This window comes from Octopus bimaculoides, chromosome Z (assembly GCF_046866305.1).
Source record: "Octopus bimaculoides isolate indiv1 chromosome Z, ASM4686630v1, whole genome shotgun sequence".
Classification (NCBI taxonomy): domain Eukaryota; kingdom Metazoa; phylum Mollusca; class Cephalopoda; order Octopoda; family Octopodidae; genus Octopus; species Octopus bimaculoides.
Window position 1 is genome coordinate 54,279,674 of NC_142944.1, and position 22,500 is coordinate 54,302,173.

Here is a 22,500-nt window from a genome sequence, read left to right on the forward strand (position 1 = left end):
ATTGTGACATTGCAGAAAGAAAATAAACGCGCATATACACTCGTACCTCCACAATCTTATACATATATATATATATATACATATATATATAAACGAAAGAACTCGTTAATACTTCATTAATAACTATGAGGTTTGTAGATACGGGATGCATTTTAATGATGCTATTATACATGTATTCAGCAGAAGGTGTTAATTTCAAACGGTTTGATGTTGCCAAAGTTATAGAAACATCTGGAAATGACAGTACGGATGAAGAATTTGATGGTATCGTAGTGAATCAGAAGTTAGCGTGGGGACAAGAAAACGACGGAAAAGACGATAAGGACAAGTTAAGCAATTATCGAAATTCAAAGAAATTCAAAAATGGTGAATATAATGTAGAAAAAGAAGAGCTGGTAGAGGTGGAAACGGAAAGACATCGGAGTAAAAGAGATCTCAGAAAGATGGCGATCGAAGAAGGAAAAGAACTCAGTGATAAAAAGATAGAGGAAAACAGAAAAGTGAGCAGTGGTGAAAACGCAAAAGACAAGAAAAGAGGCAATGAGAGAGAAGAAAACGAAAAGGCTGAAGATGTCAACGAAAATAGAGAGGTGAGAGAAAACAAGAAAAATTATGTGGACAGCAAATTTGGTGAGCAGGGTAATATGATGGACGGCAATATTGATCAAGATGGAATGACAGAGACGCATGGACAAAATATAAAGCATCAAGTACCAGAATTTAAGGATGCAACAGCAAACGATGTCCCACGCGTAAATGCTTATGTAAGTTCATACTTTTTATTAATATCTGTCTGAAATAAATTGTTAGTAAATTATATATTTTTGCATTATTAACTTCGTGAGCACGAAACTTTTATCGTTTTTTCCATTCCAATCGTCAACAGGTGTCTTATTTCTGGATGTGGACATAGTTCAGATTATATTCGAAACAGGAACCTTTTTGCTAAACTAAGAGTAACAGTTATAAATTATTGGCTTTGAATGAAAAATTAATACTATCAGACTTTACCCATGCTTACTTGAAAAAATTCAATGTTCTATTTAATCTTTGTCAGGAGATTAGTAGATAATATTCAATATTCATTCCATCTTAGCCTGTTGAAGCTGACCGTAATATTTTGTATGTTGCATAACCAGTTGTATGTTAGTTAATAATGTTGCAGGTTGAGGGAAATCTTCTATACCAACTCACCTGCAGCCTTACACATACATACATATCTCTCTCTCTCTCTCTCTCTCTCTCTCTATATATATATATATATATATATATATATATATATATATATATGCAAAATTAGTAGATATATATAACAATTATATATAAGGACACAACAGCACCAGCTTTGCTAAAAATAGGAATCAAAAATACTCCGAAGCCACTAGATTTAACACTAAATTTTTACAAGCATGATTGGAAAAAACTAAGTGAGGAAGGATTGCGTCTTATCTCTGAAAAATACAAGTTAACCTGGTGTCATGATTTCGAATTTAACGCCAAAAGCATTTGATTCTCTTCAGTTGATTAGCGTTAATTTTTGTGGCGTCGGGGTATTTTTGATTCCTATTTTTAGCAAAACTGGTGCTTTAGTGCCCTTGTTACACACACACACACACACACACACACACACACACACACACACACACACACACACACACACACACACACACACACACACACACACACACACACACACACACACACACACACACATATATATATATATATATATATATATATATATATATATAAATAGATAGATAGATAGATAGATAAATATAGATAGATAGATAAAACTTACTTGGAAATGGATGCGTAGCGCTCGATCATATAATATAAATAATATATAAATATATGCATATATCCATACATATATGTACATACCTACATATATATATATATATATGTATATATGCATGCATGTATGGGTACAGGATATCAAAAAACGTGAACAAAATGAGAAACGAAAACATAAAAACAAAAACATAGAAAACGAACTTTTTTTTCGAACAATGAAAAAATAAAAACAAAACAAAGAGAGAAACAAGACATGCAACATAAAGAACAATCTCTTCATCAGTTGTCCCCTGTTTTATCTAATGGTCTCGTTTTTCTGTTTGTTTCTTTCGGTGTTCGAAAAAAAAAAGTTCGTTTTCATGCTTTTGTTTTTTATGTTTTCGTTTCTCATTTTGTTCACGTTTTTTTGACGCCCTGTACCCATATACGCATGTATATATATTCATATATATGTAGGCATATACACGTATGTGTGTATATATGCATATATATGTACATTATTTATATTTTATATAAATATATATATATATATATATTTATATAAAATATAAATAATGTACATATATATGCATATATATATATATATATATATATATATGTGTGTGTGTGTGTGTGTGTGTGTGTGTGTGTGTGTGTGTGTGTGTGTATGTATATATGTATATTTAATTATATGTATTTATTTTATCCTAATAAATAATAATTCGGTCATAATGTCTTACGTTTAAGATGGTTCCCATACATTCCTTGAGGAGAAGCTTACATTTTTAACATCGACAATTCCTATGGATCACATAAATTGTAATTCTTCGAAACATATGTCGGAATAAAGTATGCAGTTATAACATACGTTTACTCCATTCCTTAAATTTATATATATATATGTATATATATATATATATATATATATATATATATATATATATATATATATATATATATATATATATATATATATATATATATATATATATATATATATATATATATATATATATATATATATATGTATATATATATATATATATATATATATATATATATGTATATATACACACACACAAACACACATATATATATATATATATATATATATATATATATGCACACATACGTGTGTGTGTGTGTGTACATTACTCTGCGTATATATCTTGTGTGTATAATTGTAGTATGTGTCTATAAAGATAATTTAAGCTTAATCAAACGCACATGCAAAGTTTCTGTCAATAAGATTCTAATCTTCGGCGTGATACACATTTCACAGTGACACTATTGCGCATTTAAGTGTTAATTTAGAGGACTTTTGATTTTGTACATTTAAAATAAGATATTATAAAATGTAATTAAAGTTTAAATGTGTATTTTTCGTTGCAGCATTTCTTAATGCAGTTCGGTTATATAGATAACTCCCCGTACTCTCCGCTTTCATTGACCAATCCTACGACTGAAGCTCTCAAGTAAGTGAAATAGAGAAATCATACAATTTTCTTTTTCATTTTTGTAAAATTTCAAAAAAGATCAGACCTGCTTTGCAATCTGTTTCTCTGTCTGTATCTCTCCCTCTCTCTCTCTCTCTCTCTCTCTCTCTCTCTCTCTCTCTCTCTCTCTCTCTCTCTCTCTCTCTCTCTCTCTCTCTCTCTCTCTCTCTCTCTCTCTCTCTCTCTCTCTTTGTATATATATATATATATATATATATATATATATATATATATATATATATCCATCTATCTAACTATCCATCTGTCTATCTGTTTGGTTGTTTATTTATAGGGTATTCAGGCTAAATTTGATAGTTTGCATAAAAGGGGAAGAAAACACAATATTTCATCCAAAAGTTAAAGTATATAACAAAGTCAAATGTTATCAACTAGATTATGATTGGGAGATAATAGTTTGCAACAAATAACCGCACTCAACTTTCACCCAGTTACATAAATATACATGTTTTTACTTATATATGCCTATACCGTCAGTAAATTGGGTAAACCGAATTTTAAAATGTTTTATTAAGCTTATGTTTGCAAGTAATTTAATTAGAGCTTATTTGCATTCCAGAATATTACGTACTTTCTCAGAAAATAAATCGCAGCTGCTCTCTTCTTGGCAGTATTCACATGAGTGCTAACGGCTGTAAGCGCTTGGATTCCTAAAGTCTCTATTATTTACAAAATTTTAATGAGAAAGAGACAGGAGAGCGGGAGAGAAGCATAAGAAGCACAGTATCTTCTCCTATAGCCAAAGATCGATCAATGCCTGTGATTGAACGGAGAATGTATAGAGACCGCTCGTATGTGTGTGTATGTACTTGTTTCTATGTTGTGACTATGTTAACACCGTTGGACAATCAGTTTTGGATAGTTTACGTTACAGTAAATTAACTGCTCAGCACAAAAGAGTCCGGTAGGATAAGTCCAAGGTTTAAAATAAATACTGGTGACGATTTGACAGGCTTAATCTTTCAAAGTGATCTTCATTACAAAGTTGAATATTATCAGTGTTCATATTAAAAAGTACATCAAATGATGTTAATAGTATTTCGTAATCAAACATTAAGATGACAATATATGTTTCCAATGACTACCATGACTCTTCCACGATATAAATGCGATATGTTGAGGGACAGTCAATTGGCCAATATATGATACTCAGTAAAATCTCATTTATTTTTGATAGGAAGTTCCAGGAATTCGCAAACTTGAATGTGACCGGTGAATTTAACACTGAGACTTTGGAACAGATGAGATCTCCAAGGTGTGGTGTGCCTGATATGTTCAACGGGAAAACTGTATTCAATTTTCAAATTAATCGTAAGTAGATTAACTACTATTACTGCTGCTACTACTACTACTACTACTACTACTACTACTACTACTACTACTACTACTACTACTACTACTACTATTACTACTACTTTTATTTTCCACAAAGGCGGCCCTTTCAATTTTTTCTGCTATACAATTTGTTTCTCCGTAGCCAATACAAAGAAAGTAATGGAATGATCTAAATGATAGACTTGGCTAATATCCATATCCATCTCACACAACACGATATCTATTCGACATAATTCCGTACGTAGGCAATGCCAGGATGTCGACAAGGTTTATCCCAAGTCAATAATCCCCAGAGGTGGCATTGTCACCAAAGGCAAACTGTGTTTATTCTCTGCTTTGAATGTTTTACGGACTAAGCTGTTTAATTGATCTTCGTCGCCGATCAAATTTTTCTTGAGAACAATGGCATCCTTGTCCTTGTCTGATAAGGGTACACCAGGCACATGCATCCCAACCATATGTGCAAGACATTATAATCTCATATCAAGATAAACAGCGCATGGTCTTGCAGCTGGTACCCAGTTAGAATTTTCTTCAGATCGAGTGGCCCATCCCGCTCAAAATGTCCCTGAATAAGGGTTGTTTAAGGATGTTGAGCAAAACACCCATGTTTCCAAAGGTGAATTATTCAAACCCCAAAAGAATTCTTCTCAACACATGACTATGATGCTTCCCCACTACTTCTGCTCGTGATCAGAGATGCACATATCGTCAGCTACCAAGGGACATGCTCAACTGGTTAAGGTCAAGCAACTGACAAGCAAATCTGTGGTATTAAGCAAAATAATTACTCCAGCCCATCCTATTATTATTATTATTATTATTATTATTATTATTATTATTATTATTATTATTATTATTATTATTACTGTATTAAAACTCACAGCTTATTTTGCTGGGTATGATGGAGAGTGTCAGCTTTCCGCAACTAGGTAGACTAAGGTGACACTTGTTTACTGGTCAAGCTTCAAGAACCTTGCGAAGAATTCTTGCAGTTCCAAGCAATACTGATTTTTTTTAGGTGTTCAACCTTCAAACTTGCATCAATCTTTTTCAGTCATGTTGGCAGTTGATTGCTGATACTTCCAAGTGCGCCATTTACTATTGGTATCACGTCTACTCTCTTCATTGACCACAACCTTCGTATTTCCCACTTCAAATCGTCGTAGTTGCCCAGTTTCTTCAAACTGTAGTATTCAGGCCCAGTGTCTTCAATAGAAGGAATTAGGTGGTGAGCTCGTTAGTACGCCGAGCAAATTGCTTACTGGCATTTCGCCTGTCCGTACGTTCTGAATCCAAATTCCGCCGTTGTTGACTTTGCCTTTCATCCTTTCGGAATTGATAAAGTACCAGTCAAGTACTGGAGTTGATGTAATCCACTAACCCCCACCCCCAAATTTAATGCCTTGTGCCTAAAGTAGAAGGGTCATCCTCATCATCATCATCATCATCATCATCATCATCATCATCACTTTTATTACTAATATAATATATAATTTCGTTTCTGATTTATGCAGATAATTACAAATGGCGGAAAAACAACATATCCTATAAAATTGTGAATACTGTTAAATCATTGAACTTTAGCACCACAAGGTAATAATGTTTTGTTATTGTAATGTCTATACTATTGAGGAACTTTCTTTCATCTTAATTTCTTTAAACGCAATAATGTATAGAAATCGACTCAAATTTATATCAATCATTACACAGCCGAAGTTTCCAACATTGAAGTTTGTGTTGTATTAAATTATGATATTCAATTATGTTACATGATATTATAGTTATGATTAAATAGTTATGGCCAAATTTCTGCATTATATTTTTACATTGATGTATATATTGGATTACAATATTGTGATCACCCCATTATATTATTAGTATTTTATTATATCATATAATATATAATATTGCACGATACAATTTGCTATAATATGACATATTCTGTGAAATATATTATATTATAATGTGATATAATATTATTTGATAATCTGTTATGGTATTACAATATTATGGCATAATTTTTTGATATTATTACTATTTTGATATTTTGATATTATTATTATTTATATATCTAATTATATTATATTACAGAATTATATTATATTATCATGTTATATGGTGATATTACATCATGTTAAGTTATGTTATTAAATTATATATCATTGCGTCATTTTTTCATATCTAATTATATAAATATGAAAATTTTATCGTATTATTATATTAAATATCATCATCATCATCATCATTATTATTATTATTATCAGTATTATTATTATTATTATTATTATTATTATTATTATTATTATTATTTAGTAGTCGTATTTTCATCACGTGCTTTCATTGCACTACCGAGAGCAGCACTGTGCGTCTTGGGTATGTGCTGAGGTATTCTATAGCATTTAAAAAAAATTTTTCTTTCATTTGTGTGTGTTGTATCCTATCTAGTTCATTGACTCCTAAATATTTGCATGGCTGGCTTTCGTCTAGTTCTCTTATTTCATTGGCTTTATCTAGTGTGATGTTGCTACTTTTAACTAATTTTCCTCTTTTCATGATTGCTTTGGCACATTTTTCTAATCCGAATTTCAAATCTATTTCCTTGGTAAAGCCATGTACTGTCTGTAGTAGTGTTTCCAGCTCTTTATCATTTCTAGCGTATAATTTTAGGTCATCCATATATAAAAGGTGGCTGACTGTTTTCCCGTAGCATTTGTAACCGCATCCAGTTCTATTTAGCAATTCAGTTAAAGGTGTGAGTACCAAGCAGAACAGGAGTGGAGATAGCGTGTCTCCCTGGAATATTCCTCTTCTAATGGGGATGGCTTTCGTTTTTACAAGTCCCTCTTTTGTTTGGAGCTGTAGCACTGTCTGCCATTTGTTCATAGAGTGCCTTATGTATTTTATAATAATTGGTGCCACCTTGTTTATGGCTAGTGATTCCAGAATCCACGTGTGGGGAACACTGTCGAAAGCCTTTTGGTAGTCCACCCAGGCCATACTGAGGCCTTTCTTCTTTCTGCGGCTGTCTTCAGTTATGACTTTATTGATCAATAATTGATCTTTACAGCCATATGAGCCCTTGCAGCATCCCTTCTGCTCTTCTGGAAACAGGTTGTTTTCTTCCAGATGCTTGTTCAATCTCTGCGATATTATTGCAATAAAGGCTTTGTAAATTGTAGGGAGACAATGTATTGGTCTGTAATTTTGGAGGTTTGCCACTTTAGTGGATTTAAAAATTTGGATAGTTTTCCCTTTCGTGAGCCATTCAGTTATTGTCTCTGGCTCTGCTAGTATGTGAATAAATTTCTCAGCCAGTTTTTTATGTGTTCCGGTTAGATATTTCAACCGGAAGTTGTGGATCTTGTCGTGCCCGTGTGCCTCCCATTTGCTTATCGTCATCATCGTCATCGTCGTCGTCGTCGTCGTCATCATCCTCATCCTCATCATCACCATCATCATCATCATTATTACTGAGTGAGAGAGCAATGCATGCCATCAAAGTGACACTGGGGTAAAATATACGAAGCCCAATATACCCATCATGACTACCCGTCTGATAATGGTACACCAGGCACATACATCACAACCATATGTGCGCGCCATGGTGATCTCATATAAAGATAAACAGCGCATGACCTCGCAGGTGGGGCCCAGTTAGAATTTTCTTTAGGTCGAGTAGCCCATCCTGCTCAAAAGGTCCCTGAATAAGGTTTGTTTAAGGATGTTGAACAAAACAACTCCTGCTCCTGATCAGAGATGCACATATCGTCAGCCACCAAGGGACATGCTCAACTGGTTAAGGTCAAACGATTGACAAGCAAATCTGTGGTATTGAGCAGAATATTTGCTGCAGTCCATCTTTTATACCAAGACAAAACAATGTACAAGATAACACTTCCAATCAGTTATGATCAGAAGCCATGAGAGCCACTGCCGGGTTCTGCATCCGGGCTATTATTATTATTATTATTATTATTATTATTATTATTATACATATATATGTGTATATACATGTGCGTGTGTCTGTGTGTGTGTGTGTATATACATGAAGTTGCCAGAAAGATGGCAAAAGGTCACCGAACAAAATGGAAAATATACAACTTGATTCAAGTTCATTTTTTGTATGAAAAAATTACTCGTATTTGAGACTAAAAAATTTCTTGCCAACCCAATATATATATATATATATATATATATATATATATATATATATATATATATATATATATATATATATGTACAATATTTATTTCTGTCTTTACTTTTGCCTTTTAGCCTTCTTTCCACTGTCCGCTAACTCACAGCTCTCCTCCTCTCTCTTTTTCTCTCACTCCTCTCATATTCTAATCATTTCTCTTTCTTCCCTCTCTCTCCCCCTCTTTGTCTCTCTCTCTCCACCCACAAACATATCGCACACACACATATACGCACACAGAGTCACACACCACAAAGTAGGAAGTAAAATGCGCGGCGAAGATGTGGAGAAAGAAGATTACCGAAATAGAATTGTTCCGCAGAGCTTGGGCTAAAAGCCAGAAATGATTCACTCAACAGCCTCATGGCGGCAGCATTGAAAAGTAATGGATCCGTGACACAAATAAAGCGGAAAAAGACTGAATCTGTCCGCTCCTATGTACTCATCAGGTCACAGATGGATAAACTGGGTGCTATTTTTAAACATTGTGAATCTCCAAGTGAAGCGCCTGACCCACAGAAGAGTACCAATGTTGAAGCCCCAAGTGGGAAACCCAAGAAGGAAAACAACAATAATGTGGATAGTCATATTCTTGGAGAGTAAAAATTGATAGAAAAACAAAAATGAATTTGAAAGTGCTTAAGAGAAGCAGCCTCAACATCATCTTTCAAACAGCGAAGGAAAGGGAATCATATAAAAGATTGATGAAGCCGAGTTCAAAGTTTAAAAGAAAGCCACAGAAGGAAACAGCAAAAGAAACGAGAAAATGGTACGTCAAGCACGCACCATCAGTAAATTCTATGTGAAAGATGATTGTTGGTATGGCAATATGGGGACGAACTACCGCTTTGCGAATCCAGAACTCAGGCAGAAATGAACCCATGGCAAAAACAACTCTTCACTTAGCCAATAAGATAGAATAAAATCACGACTGAAATGATTCATATAACAATTCGCAACTATAGTAAAGAAGACCACCATAAAACTGTATGCAGATGCAGCACGAGCTACAACAATGGAACAGCAACTTTTTTTAACTGTAACGCAAAATATGGTACAGCAACTGGCATTGTTGCAAGCGAAACTAAACCATGCACATAAACACACAAGATTGCCATAAATAATACACGTAAGATGAGCACAATTGTCGCCAAACCGACGATCACACGAATACTGATGACAGATATCAGCGGCTCTTACAAAACAACGAATGAAAAACTGCTTACCTGAAGGATTTTTCTGCATGCAATCAATCATTGCACTAACAGAGATACATATCACTGCAGTTATAAATGGTGCAGAGATACATAATCCAATGTCTATACTGCATTCCATATAGACAGAAGAGATAGAAGTCGCGGTGGATTTGAATCGTACATACGTGAATATGTCACACCACCATCCGTGTTGTCACTTTCCAAATTTGGTCTGGGATACACTCATAGTGTATTTAACACAACTTAAATGTAGTAATATTCACATTATATTACCCGCCTTATGCCTCAAATCACAGTGGTAATTTGAGGAAAGTCTTACAATGAAAAAAGAAGTACTAAAGAAACTAAATTAATGCACTAAAGTACTTCTGAATGGTGACAATCTCTGGAATGACATGCAAAGGGCGTAAATATAAATATAAATATATGTTTTATGTTATATATATATATATATATTTTCCTATATTGGATCAAATTTGGCTTATAACTGTTTCCAGTAGTCATTATAGGTACATTTCTGATAAGTTTACTCAATTGGTCCATTGATCAATTGAGACAAATTGAACGACCTAAAAAAATTAATACTACTTTTGTCAGAGCCATTTCTGGTTATATCAAGCAGAGCACTGGAGGAATGGTGAGTGTATGGGGGAGGGAGAAAAAGATGGAAAGATGCAAGTAGAATAGAGAAAAGAAGAAAGGTTACAAAGTGAAGAGAAGAAAAGGAAGGACAGAGAAAAGGGTCGCTTAATAGAAGCAAGAGTATTGGTGTCTGTTGTCAGGTCAACACACATTACCATATTAGCGTTGTTTATATGTTAGATATTCTCCAACTGCCGTGCTGAAATTTGATTTGGGCCATTTATACACATAGTCCATCTAAGATTTTAATATTCTACTTGCATTATACACTCTGTGTTAAAAAAGTTTGTCTGGAGCCCATCCACGGATTAACAATATAGAATTCTGATGAACCATAACCTTGGACACTGCCTTAAGAATACCTGGATTTCTTCATTAATCTAAATAATATTGTTAGCCTCGTATGCCAGCAGAGAGCTTATAACGTGTTTTACCCTGATTGATAATCCCTCATGATTAGCTATATACATACATACATACATACATACATATATAAATGGAAATAAAAACTTACTGTGGACAAGGCTGCGTGGTGTTCGATTATAAATAAATATAAAATAGAATAAGAACAGGACATCACCAATGAATGAAAAATACGTAAACCCATAATGAGAGACAAGTACGAGACAAAATGCCAAAAGAAGTCTAACACCTCCTCAGTTGTCGACTGTTAATTACTTTCTATTTCGTGCTTTTAATGACAAGATAGGAACACTTCATAAAATAGCAGCATCCAGAAATTTTAAAAATATAAAATTTGTGGAGAGCTAGAGCTTCGAACGAACAATCAACTACAGAATGGACGTACAGAGTAAGCAAACTTTAGGCCAAGGCGAATTGTTATGGGTAACGCCGGGGAGAAATTTTGAAAGTTAATATAGAATTAATAGAAGAGAATAAAATAGAAGAAGAGAAAAACGGAGAGAAAAAATGTTGGGAGGCGAGAAAAATGACGTCTATCTATATGGACGTGGCGTCCAGAAAAGACAGAGGTGAGAGGGATCTTTTTTAAAACGGGGGCCACATTTTTCATTAACGAAACACTTTGAAACTTGGAACACTGGTAGAATGTGTCATATAAAACATCTTTTTCTCGTAGTCTTCTTAAAAAAAAAAAAATCCATAAATTATTCCATGTTAAAGTTGTCGTATTTCTGTAATTTCAACCAATCACTGACGTCCATTCAGCCGATATACATTAAGTGCCGACAACATAAACAAACGATTCTGAAACAATTAACCCTAACCCTAACCCTAGGGTTAGGGTTAGGGTTAGGGTTAGGGTTAAAGCAAATTTAAAATGAAAAAAGCAAATAAAACGAAGAATCGTTTGTTTATGTAGTCGGCACTTAATGTATATCGGCTGAATGGACGTCAGTGATTGGTTGAAATTATCGAAATAAGACAATTTTTTACATGAAATAAATTCGAATACAAAAATATTTTTCTGTGCTATAACACAAAATAGATAAGTATACGAAGTTTGAAAGTCTTTCGGTACCAAAAACACTACGTAAAACATTAATGAAAAATGTGGCCCCCGTTTTAAAAAGATCCGGTGAGAGAAATGACCTGTAGTCACGTGAGAGTAAAGAGGCAGAGAAGAAGGGGGACAAGAGAGAGAATGTGGGAAAGAAACAAAGGAAGTGAAGAGAAGGGGGAAGGGACGAAAGATAGGGAGTGGAATGTATGTTATGTCTGTCTATCTCTCTCTCTCTATCTATCTATCTACTTATCTACCTGTCTATCAATCTACCTACCCTACCTACCTGTCTGTCTGTCTGTCTGTCTGTCTGTCTGTCTGTCTGTCTGTCTGTCTGTCTATCTATCTATCTATCTATCTATCTATCTATCTATCTATTTATCTATATACATACATACAGAGAAGATAAGAAATGGAGCAATAATTAACAATGAGAAGTGGATCATTGGTGTTTAAAAGTCATTGTTTAATTGTATTTGGAACCATTTACAGCTGTTTCTGTTTATCAAATCGGAGTAAATTTACATTTATCTCGCTATATTTAATAAACATCTTCAGAATGATTAGAGAGAATAGAAAGGCAAAGAAAAAGAAAAAGAAGAAAAAAAGTTCGTTAAGTTTATAGGCTTATATTTTGGTGATTTGTATATTCCCATGTGTTAGTAGATTCCTTCATTAGATGCGTGTGGCAGTAAATGGGGACAGTCCACTAACTCCGATTTGATAAACAGAAACAGCTATAAATGGTTCTAAATTCAGTTAAACAATGACTTTTAAGCACCAATGATTCACTTCTCATTGTTAATTATTGCTCCGTTTCTTATCTTCTGTATATATTTTAAACCATGGTTTTACCTTTAAATTACCTACTACCGTATACCTTATAGCGAGGACCATACATACTGAGGTAATACACCAGGAATGCTTAAGGATACATCTGTCCCTTAGATGGTTGCATAACCTCTAACTTATATCTTGCTCTATATACATACATGAAGAAAGAATGAGATGAAAGAGAAATGAGAGAGAGACAAGAAGTCAACCTTTATAAAGGATAATGACCACAGCCGTCCTTTTGTATATCAGGAGCCACATTGTTTAATGGATTCTTTATCAGGATAGTTGGATAACTATCAAGATTAATTGAATGATCTATGAGTGGGATTTTAAACAATCATTCTTAGAAGTCTTAATAAGTATATGATGCTTCCCCAATCGCATATCTTGCAGTTTGAAGTTATTGGATCCAGGACTACTGACGCATCTCACTTCCCGTGATAGAGTAAAAACTGCTGACCCTTCAGTTGGTCGACTGTTGTACAACCAATTTATTCGGTTTTTACTTTTATTTGAAGAGGAATTAATAAATATATATTAATCATACACAATTCAAAGAATGTCTATATTAGAGTTTTGAATGTAAGGCGGCGAGCTGACAGAATCATTAGCACACAGGATAAAATACTTTGCGGTAATTCAGCCGTTACGTTCGGAGATCAAATTTTACCGAGGTCAAATTTGCCTTTCAATTTTTCAGAATCGATAAAATAAGCACCATTTGAACACTGGGGCCGATATAATCGATTTGCACCCTTCGATGAGCTTGCTGATCATGTGCCAGACTTTGAAACAAATACTAGAGCTTTGACATTGTGACATGGTCATAAAACGATACATTTAAAAGTTCAAACTGAAAAGTAAATTACACTGCCTCTTTAACATGTTCGATGAACGTATGAACGTTCTCTTGTTTGTCTATTTGCTTAAATGTTTGTTCAAAGCGGGAATATGTTTGTCCAAAGACAATCCAGCAGAGACCATGCCATCTTGTGCTTAATACATAGTCTATCGTAGTCTTTCTTTCTTAAGAGAGCCGGGCCGGGGATATTTTGAAGGATATTTCGGATTATCACGATTATTTATATGAGAGAAAAAAAAAACACCGACATTAATATAAGAGGCGGTGCTAAAATTTTCCTGGCTTTGGGTAAAAGAAAATACAGGAGGATCAGTTAATTATGATTTTATTCAATATATTCCCCTCTCATATTCACATACTTATTGCAGCAGTTCTTCAGTTTTTCTTAGACCTACAAAAGAACTCGGAAACTTGAACCTCGAACAAGGCCTTTCGCGACAATTTTAAAGCCAGAAACCTTTCAGCACCCCCTCGTACACTGCATATCAACCTTATCACACACCACACTGTCACGCTATAATGCATCACATCAACAAGAACACGTTACCTTCGATATCATTATGCAATGCACTATACTACCATGCAACATACAAACATTAAGACAAACTTTAGCACACATCACAAACAAACGTTCTCGTACTCTATATAAATACTATGATACACTACATGAAATACTACCGCGCACTACACCAACTCTGCTGTGCGCCAAATACAAACGCTACACCTTTGCAACATACGCCAACACTACCATACAAAAGATCTCGATACAATTATACACCACACAACACTATTCTACGACATATTAACACGGCCACACTACGCACCATCAAAAGATGTGAAGTATACGTAAATTAATACTTTCTTATGACTTATTTTTCAGAGCGACCATCAAAGAAGCATTTGACACGTGGGAGACAGCGTCAGTCTTAAAATTTCATGAAATCAAGAACGGCAACGCAGACATTGTAATTTCTTTTAATTATGGCCAACACGGTGACAGTTGGCCTTTCGATGGTGCTGGTAAGTATTTGAGAGATGGGATCATGTGACACACACAAAATACACGCATGTATGCATACCACGCATATGCACGCACACACGCACACACACACACACACACACACACACACACACACACACACACACACATACACACACACTCGAGCGCAGGTGTGCATCTTGGATCAGAAGTTTGCTTCCTAACCACATGATTCTGGGTTCAGTTCCATTGCACAGCGCCTTCTATTGTAGCTTCGAGCTGACCAATAACCTTGCGAGTGGATTTGGTAGATGGAAACTAAAAGAAGATTATCGTATATAAATATATACACGCGCGTGCGAGCGCGCGTGTGTGTGAAAAGATTTTCTTAAAAAGTGTTAAACGTTAAAACATATTTTTTTGAAAAACTTAATGTGACGTGCATTTTGGAAGGACGTTTTCGTATTGTGCATATTGAATACATAGAAGATATTTTTAATAAAGATGTTGACTATTTCCGGTTTCGGATTTAGAATTCTCATGAAATATTCTTATTTGCCTTTCCTGGTACTGTCTACCGCATGCCAGACATAAATACCCGCAAATACCAAGTTAAATAACAGAACTATGTCAAGCACACTTTAAGTGTTCACAAGAATTAAGCTACGAAATTCTTACATTATCTCGAATTCCTATAATTCAGACCGTTTCATGGTCCTAGAAGGCAAAATGGGAAACGCGTTGCTCCAGAGGATGGCGAGCGAGATGCACCGGAAGAGTCAATCATTTTATTTTTTAAATAATTGAAAAAGAAGGAAATATTTTGAATTTTCTATTTGTACAAATGTCTACATGTTCATTACAAGAAACATTTCTAAGAGATTAGTCTTGTGCACTTTCACACTGCAAGTTAGTTTTGTTTCTCCGATGTAGTTCTTATTGTATTGTGAACATGTAATGCAACAAATGAGATTTATTTTATTTAGCACTTCACGTTTGCACTCAGCTTTAAATCATTTCCACTCTTGAAACTTTTGATTGTTCTTTGCTCAGTTATGTCGCTCGTTCCACGACTAGTTGGTTTAAATATATTTATTCAGAAACAAAAATACCCACAAAACTTAATAAATCATCTCATAACCAAAGCAAAATAAATCTGTCTTTGCTCTATGGCAAAACACAATGAAAATGTAAACAAGACACAAATGTAAATATTCCATTTATTGTCAGCCACAATACTAGAAATCATAAACATCCTACATTCGGCGAAACAACACCTCCTAATTCGACAAATAAATAAAAAGTCACAAATCATCGACAGTCAAAGACAACTTCCAAATCTCATAAAGCACCTAACAAAGGTGAAACGAGTCTACTTGGCTTATATATTAAAGTTGGGGGTTAAGATAAATCGTAGGCCCGCACAGTATATGGAAACCCTATGTCGAAAATCTACGCCATTGGTCAAAGGACACAAGAGAACAACTAATATTTGGCATTCCTATGGTATGTTGGGAGCCAAAGAACCATGTAAACAATTGCTACTTTTGTCTCACAATGGCTTCTTGTTATAGCAAGAGAACATGACAGAATTTAAGTTACCCAAATCTGCATTCAGCATTTAATCCAGCGCATCACTCAGATGGAATACCAGTGCCCATTTTCAAGGATCTACCTTCACTGCAAGGCGAAAGTGATGATATATGTGAAGTAGATGTAAATCATAAACAAGACAGTGACATAGACTTTGTTGAGACATCAATCAAAGAACGTGAAAACTTCAACCAGGCAGAACTTGATGATTTAGTAAGAGATCTAGGACTGTCGAAAGAGTTATCAGAACTGTTAGCTTCTAGGATTAAAGAGAAGAATTTGTTGCAGAAAGAAACGTGACTTTTTATCAGAACAAGGAAAAAAAACTTCTTGGCATTCTTTACAGCTGAGAAAGATTTTGTTTACTGTTGTGACGTGGTGGGGATTGTTAAACGCGATGGGTGTTGAACAGTATGATCCTAGTGAATAGAGACTATTTATAGATAGTTGAAAGAAGAGTCTAAAATGTGTATTACTCTATAATGGAAGCTTGTTTGGTGCACTTCTTATTGGTCACTCTGTACTCTTAAAAGAGAATTATGATCACATAAAAGTTGTATAAGATTGACTTAAGTATGATGAACACAAATGGGTCATATGCGTGGATCTAAAACTGGTCAACATTTTACTTGGCCAACAAGGAGGGTGTACAAAATATCCGTGTTTCCTGTATTTATGAGACAGCCAAGCGACAGACAAACATTGGGAACAGAAACTCTGGCCAGTTAGGAAGCGTTTGACTGTTGGAAAGAAGAATATCATACACCAACCACTTTTTGAGCGAGAGAAAATCATCTTTCCACCCTTTCATATTAAACTAGGACAAATGAAATAATTTGTCAAAGCTCTTAATGTGGAGGGTAACTGTTTCAAATTCCTATGTACAACATTTCCTGGCCTAAGTTATGATAAAATAACGGCTGGTGTTTTTGATGGGCCACAAATCAGACAGTTAACGAAATGCCAGAATTTCTCAAGCTTGATGGCTGACATAGTAAAAAGAACATGAGATTCATTTGTGACTGTTGTGAAAGGATTTTGATGGGAATGAAAATCTGCAAACTACAAGGATTTGGTGGAGACATTACTTGAAAGCTTTCATCTTTTAGGCTGCAACATGAGTATAAAGCTTCATTTCTTGAAAAGCCATCTCGATGAATTTCCTGCTAATCCCAGAGACGTGAGCGATCAACATGGTAAGCGTTTTCATCAAGCAGTCAAGATTATGAAGGAGATATATCAAGGCCGATGGGACGCACATATGACGGCAGACTACTGTTGGAGTATTCAAAGAGACTGTAGACATGGAGTACTCCACATGCTTTCGAAAGCAAAAATTTGTTCCATGAATATGAAGATATATGTACAATGGTTTGTGCTTTATCCATCATATCAGAAAATTAACAGTATGTATTTAGTAAAAGGTGATGTTATCTTACATTTCATATTCTATTGACATTATATCCTATGGTTTGAAGCTATAAGACTTTGTAAACTATCCTGATCAAGTAAATTATTTATACGGTACATCATAAAATAGAGGTGTGCTATAGAACGAAAACCTGGATACCACATTTGAAATCAGCATCTCAAAATTAACTAAAAACAACCACAAAACAGAAGTCAGCCAAAGTATGTTGATCAGTGTAATGGAAAAAAGTAAGCCATCTGATCATATAATTGAACATCTTCAAATCTAAAGTATATATATATATATGTGTGTGTGTGTGTGTATGTGTATGATGCAATTGGTATTATATACATATATAATATATACACTACATAATATATAATATATGTATATATATATATATGTGTGTGTGTATGTGTGTGTGTGTGTGTGTGTGTGTGTGTGTGTGTGTGTGTGTGTGTGTGTGTGTGTGTGTGTGTTTTATATTATTAATAAATTCATAAACTTATCAATAATATTCTCAGGAAATCAATATTTAATATTTCTAAAGATATATATCCAATATGACATGGTAATATAATAAATTTAAAATTTAAAATATAAATATACGAAATATAAATATAAATATGTATAAAAATATGAATGTAGATAAAGATACATGTGAATATAAATGCGTATAAAAATGTTATGCGTAATTAAGCATGAATATTGTAAAGTCTAAAATATAAAAAAGCCTAAAATTCTGTAATTCTTTAATTCCTTAAATTTTAGGCTTTTTTATATTTTTGACTTTACAATATTCATGCTTAATTACGCATAACATTTTTATACGCATTTATATTCACATGTATCTTTATCTACATTCATATTTTTATACATATTTATATTTATATTTCGTATATTTATATTTTAAAATTTAGATTTATTATATTACCATGTCATATTGGATATATATCTTTAGAAATATTAAATATTGATTTCCTGAGAATATTATTGATAAGTTTATGAATTTATTAATAATATAAAAACACATATATATATATATATATATATTTATTTGCTCAAAAAATAGAGCACTCAATACAAGTTCAGTTACATATTCTTTTAGAATATTACTTATAAAAGCTATATATATATATATATATATATATATATATATATATATATATATATATATATATATATATATATATATATATATATATATATATATATATATATATATATATATATATGTATGTATGTATGTATGTATGTATGTATGTATGTGTGTTTGAGTGTGTGTGTGTGTGTGTGTGTGTGTGTGTGTATGTGTGTGCATATATACTTACTAAATATTTTTCAACGTAAATCACCTAATCAAATAAATCATACCAAAACCCTATGTGCCAATGGAACTGAGTATTGGTTGTGTCAGTGTTACAAACTGTAAATATATACTCTGCATAACGAATCCACCATATTTTTCTTTATTTTAACACCTATCCAGGTGTGTGTGCGTATATTTAGATATATGTATAATAATCGATCACTGTTACATATTCTGTTATATATATATATATATATATATATATATACATATATATATATATATATATATATATATATATATATATATATATATATATATATATATATATATATATATATATATATATATATATATATATATATATATAAATTCAATAATAGGACGAATTCTTTTACAAGAATTTATCAAGTAGATAGCGTGAAAAAAACTCATAAGGGAAAAAAATTCATCATTTATTCCCGAAATATATATTTATATTTATATAAGGGCATTACTATACAATAACGCCTCACGCCATGAGGGACTCTAAGGTCAGACTACTATAAAAAGCACATTTTTACCGAATGCGAGGAAATGCAACTCTCAAAGCCAACCCCTTAAAATCGGACTAAATTATAGATCATGATTTCGTAGTTATTGTAGTATTATACAACTTCTACTCGTCAGTATAATATGGTCCAGAAAAATAGAAATAAACAGTGAATCAACAACAAAATGTACTTTTTTACAGTAGTCTGACCTTAGAGTCCCTCATGGCGTGAGGCGTTATAGTATAGTAATGCCCTTATATAAATATATATATATATATATATATATATATATATATATATATATATATATATATATACCGGAGTAAGCACATAAAATGAACGGGAACGTGAAACTCCGAGTAACAGTCTTTTTTGTTATATTTCTGCTGCTTTTAAATAAAGTATATATATATATATATATATATATATATATATATATATATATATATATATATATATATATATGCACAAACGTTCATAATAAATATTATGAAGTATTTATTTTCACCATTTTATAGGTGGTGTATTAGCACATGCTTTTATGCCTACCAACGGCGATGTACATTTTGATGAAAGTGAAGATTGGTCAGTTAATTCTTCTAAAGGTAAAAGCCTCCTATACGTCGCTGTACATGAGTTCGGACACTCCCTTGGACTATATCATTCCAAAGACGTAAACGCAATTATGTTTCCTTATTACAAAATGCCCAAAGTTGGCGAAAAGCTAAAACTTGGAAATGATGACATAAAAGGAGTACAAGCTCTATATGGTAATATAATAATTGCTGTCCTTCATTTTTTAGTTTTCTTTTTAAATGCTTAGGATTCTTCGAAAGAATATATAGTATTTTTTATTTTAACCTAGGTAACCGGATAGGATTTCACCAATAGTTTGTATATAAAGATGATATATCAATGGCAAGGCGAGCAATATTGTTTTCAAAGTTAAAAGGAGAACAAACGTAGAATTTAGAAGTGTCATGGATTTTTACAATACGTTTATAAACTGTTCTATTTTAGCTTTCACAAAACTTCTAGTAGACAACTAGCATCCACTCTGAAATTATATAGATCTTTATTGAGTTTTAGCAAGGAAAAATTATGTTATTTTATAATTAATACAAGTATCGTCTATATTATTTTAATATTTCTCGTTCATTGTATTGAACAGGAACACCAAAATCTACAACTACTGTAAAAACAACAAAGATGACTACCACCTCCCCTACTACACCACCTACTACACCGTCTACTACACTACCTACTACTCTACCTACTACTCCACCTACTACACCACCTGCTACACCACCACAAACAACATCAGTTAAAGAAACAGCAAGTCAGACTTTTGCACCTACAACTTCAAAGCCGACGCGTAAGACGACACTGCAATATTCTACCATTACACCTACCAATAAGGATGACGAAGTTAAATTTCCATGCCCATTTAGATATAAAGCAGTTATGTACAGTAAGTTTAATTCATTAATTTTAAAAATTAGATTATATATCAAATTAATTTATACTGTATTAATTATATCATGATGAATTGTATTGAAGCAGTATACGAATTGAAAAAATGAATGAGTTTATTATAGATTAAAAACAATAACAATATACATACAATCACACACACACACATGCAAGTGGGACTTTGTGGTTAGGGTAGTTTACTTACAGCCACAAGATCGTGGTTTCAATTCCCAAACAGGCGTCACATTGTCTTCTTGAACAAAAGATTTAATTTTCTTGGGTCAGTACAAAGTTTTTTATACTTGTTTTATTTTTCAAAATTAAGATAAACAGAGTTCTTTTTTAATCTAAAATATACAGTCCTTCTATAATGCTCTTCCATCTATGTAGTAGATTTGTAAGCTCCCCCCTCTCCAAAAATTCACTTGTCCGTGATGAAAAATACCCCTCCAGTACTGTTCTGACCTCGTCTACAGAATTCATATCTTTTTCGTCCAAATGATTTTGATGGCTGCAGAATAAATGATAATCAGATGGGGCAATGTCTGGCGAATATGGTGGGTGGGGCATCGTTTCCCATTGAGACTGCTCCAGCCTTTGGAATACCCCACCAAACAGATACTATCTCGCGTTGGTGAAGACCTTCTTTAGCCTGTGGTGCCGGTGTTTCTCCTTTCACTGTCCTCGGCGCTTGACACATTTAAAAAGAATCCATTTTCCATTACGTTGTTATGGAACTCATAAAGCAAAATATGCCGAATACGCTCCTTTGTCACTTCCATTATAGCTTTGAAAAATAACTGTTAAAATCGAACTGCACTCTTCGTGACTTGCACTATAAATAAGGACATGGTAAAATTACTACCTGCTGTTATAGCAACTTGATGCAGGTAGTTTATCCTGTCCCCATCCGACTTTTAGTTTATGCAATTGAAAAGACCACATTATTTATGAGATGACCCAATACATTGTTCCAGTTCACTGAAAATAGTTAAACCTGTCTCGGATTGAAGTTTCTTTCAGGGGAACTATTAATGCGCTCGCCCAGGCAGCGTGGGGCATCATTTGAAAGCTGCAACAAGACGAGAAAATGCATTGTTACCAGCAGTATACACCAATATCCGACAATCTGGTCGATACGGTATTACAGTGACACGCACATACATACGTGCATACATACATACATACAAACATACATACATACGTACATAAATGTGTACACAGACATACACACACGCGCGTGCGCGTTTATATTTATAAAACTTAAAATTGCTCGAAAAACAGTTGAACAAAATAAAGTCGTATTTGACTCGTTCGAGTCGAACATCTGATGGGGAA

At 33.5% G+C, this 22,500-nt stretch overlaps 2 protein-coding genes across 3 annotated transcripts in view; both read left to right on the forward strand.

Annotated features, from left to right (window-relative positions):
- The window catches only part of LOC106873941 (homeobox protein OTX2-like), a 299,957-nt gene that overhangs the window by 74,356 nt on the left and 203,101 nt on the right, over nt 1-22,500 (forward strand).
- LOC149132247 (uncharacterized) overlaps nt 1-22,500 on the forward strand; it is a 35,234-nt gene continuing 12,734 nt past the window's right edge. The window contains exons 1-7 of the mRNA XM_089365353.1: nt 1-764; nt 3,169-3,251; nt 4,468-4,601; nt 6,143-6,221; nt 14,745-14,884; nt 20,208-20,459; nt 20,861-21,160. Of these exons, the coding sequence (XP_089221479.1) occupies nt 126-764; nt 3,169-3,251; nt 4,468-4,601; nt 6,143-6,221; nt 14,745-14,884; nt 20,208-20,459; nt 20,861-21,160 (1,627 nt within the window). The 5' untranslated portion in view covers nt 1-125. The remainder of the gene's footprint in view (nt 765-3,168; nt 3,252-4,467; nt 4,602-6,142; nt 6,222-14,744; nt 14,885-20,207; nt 20,460-20,860; nt 21,161-22,500) is intronic.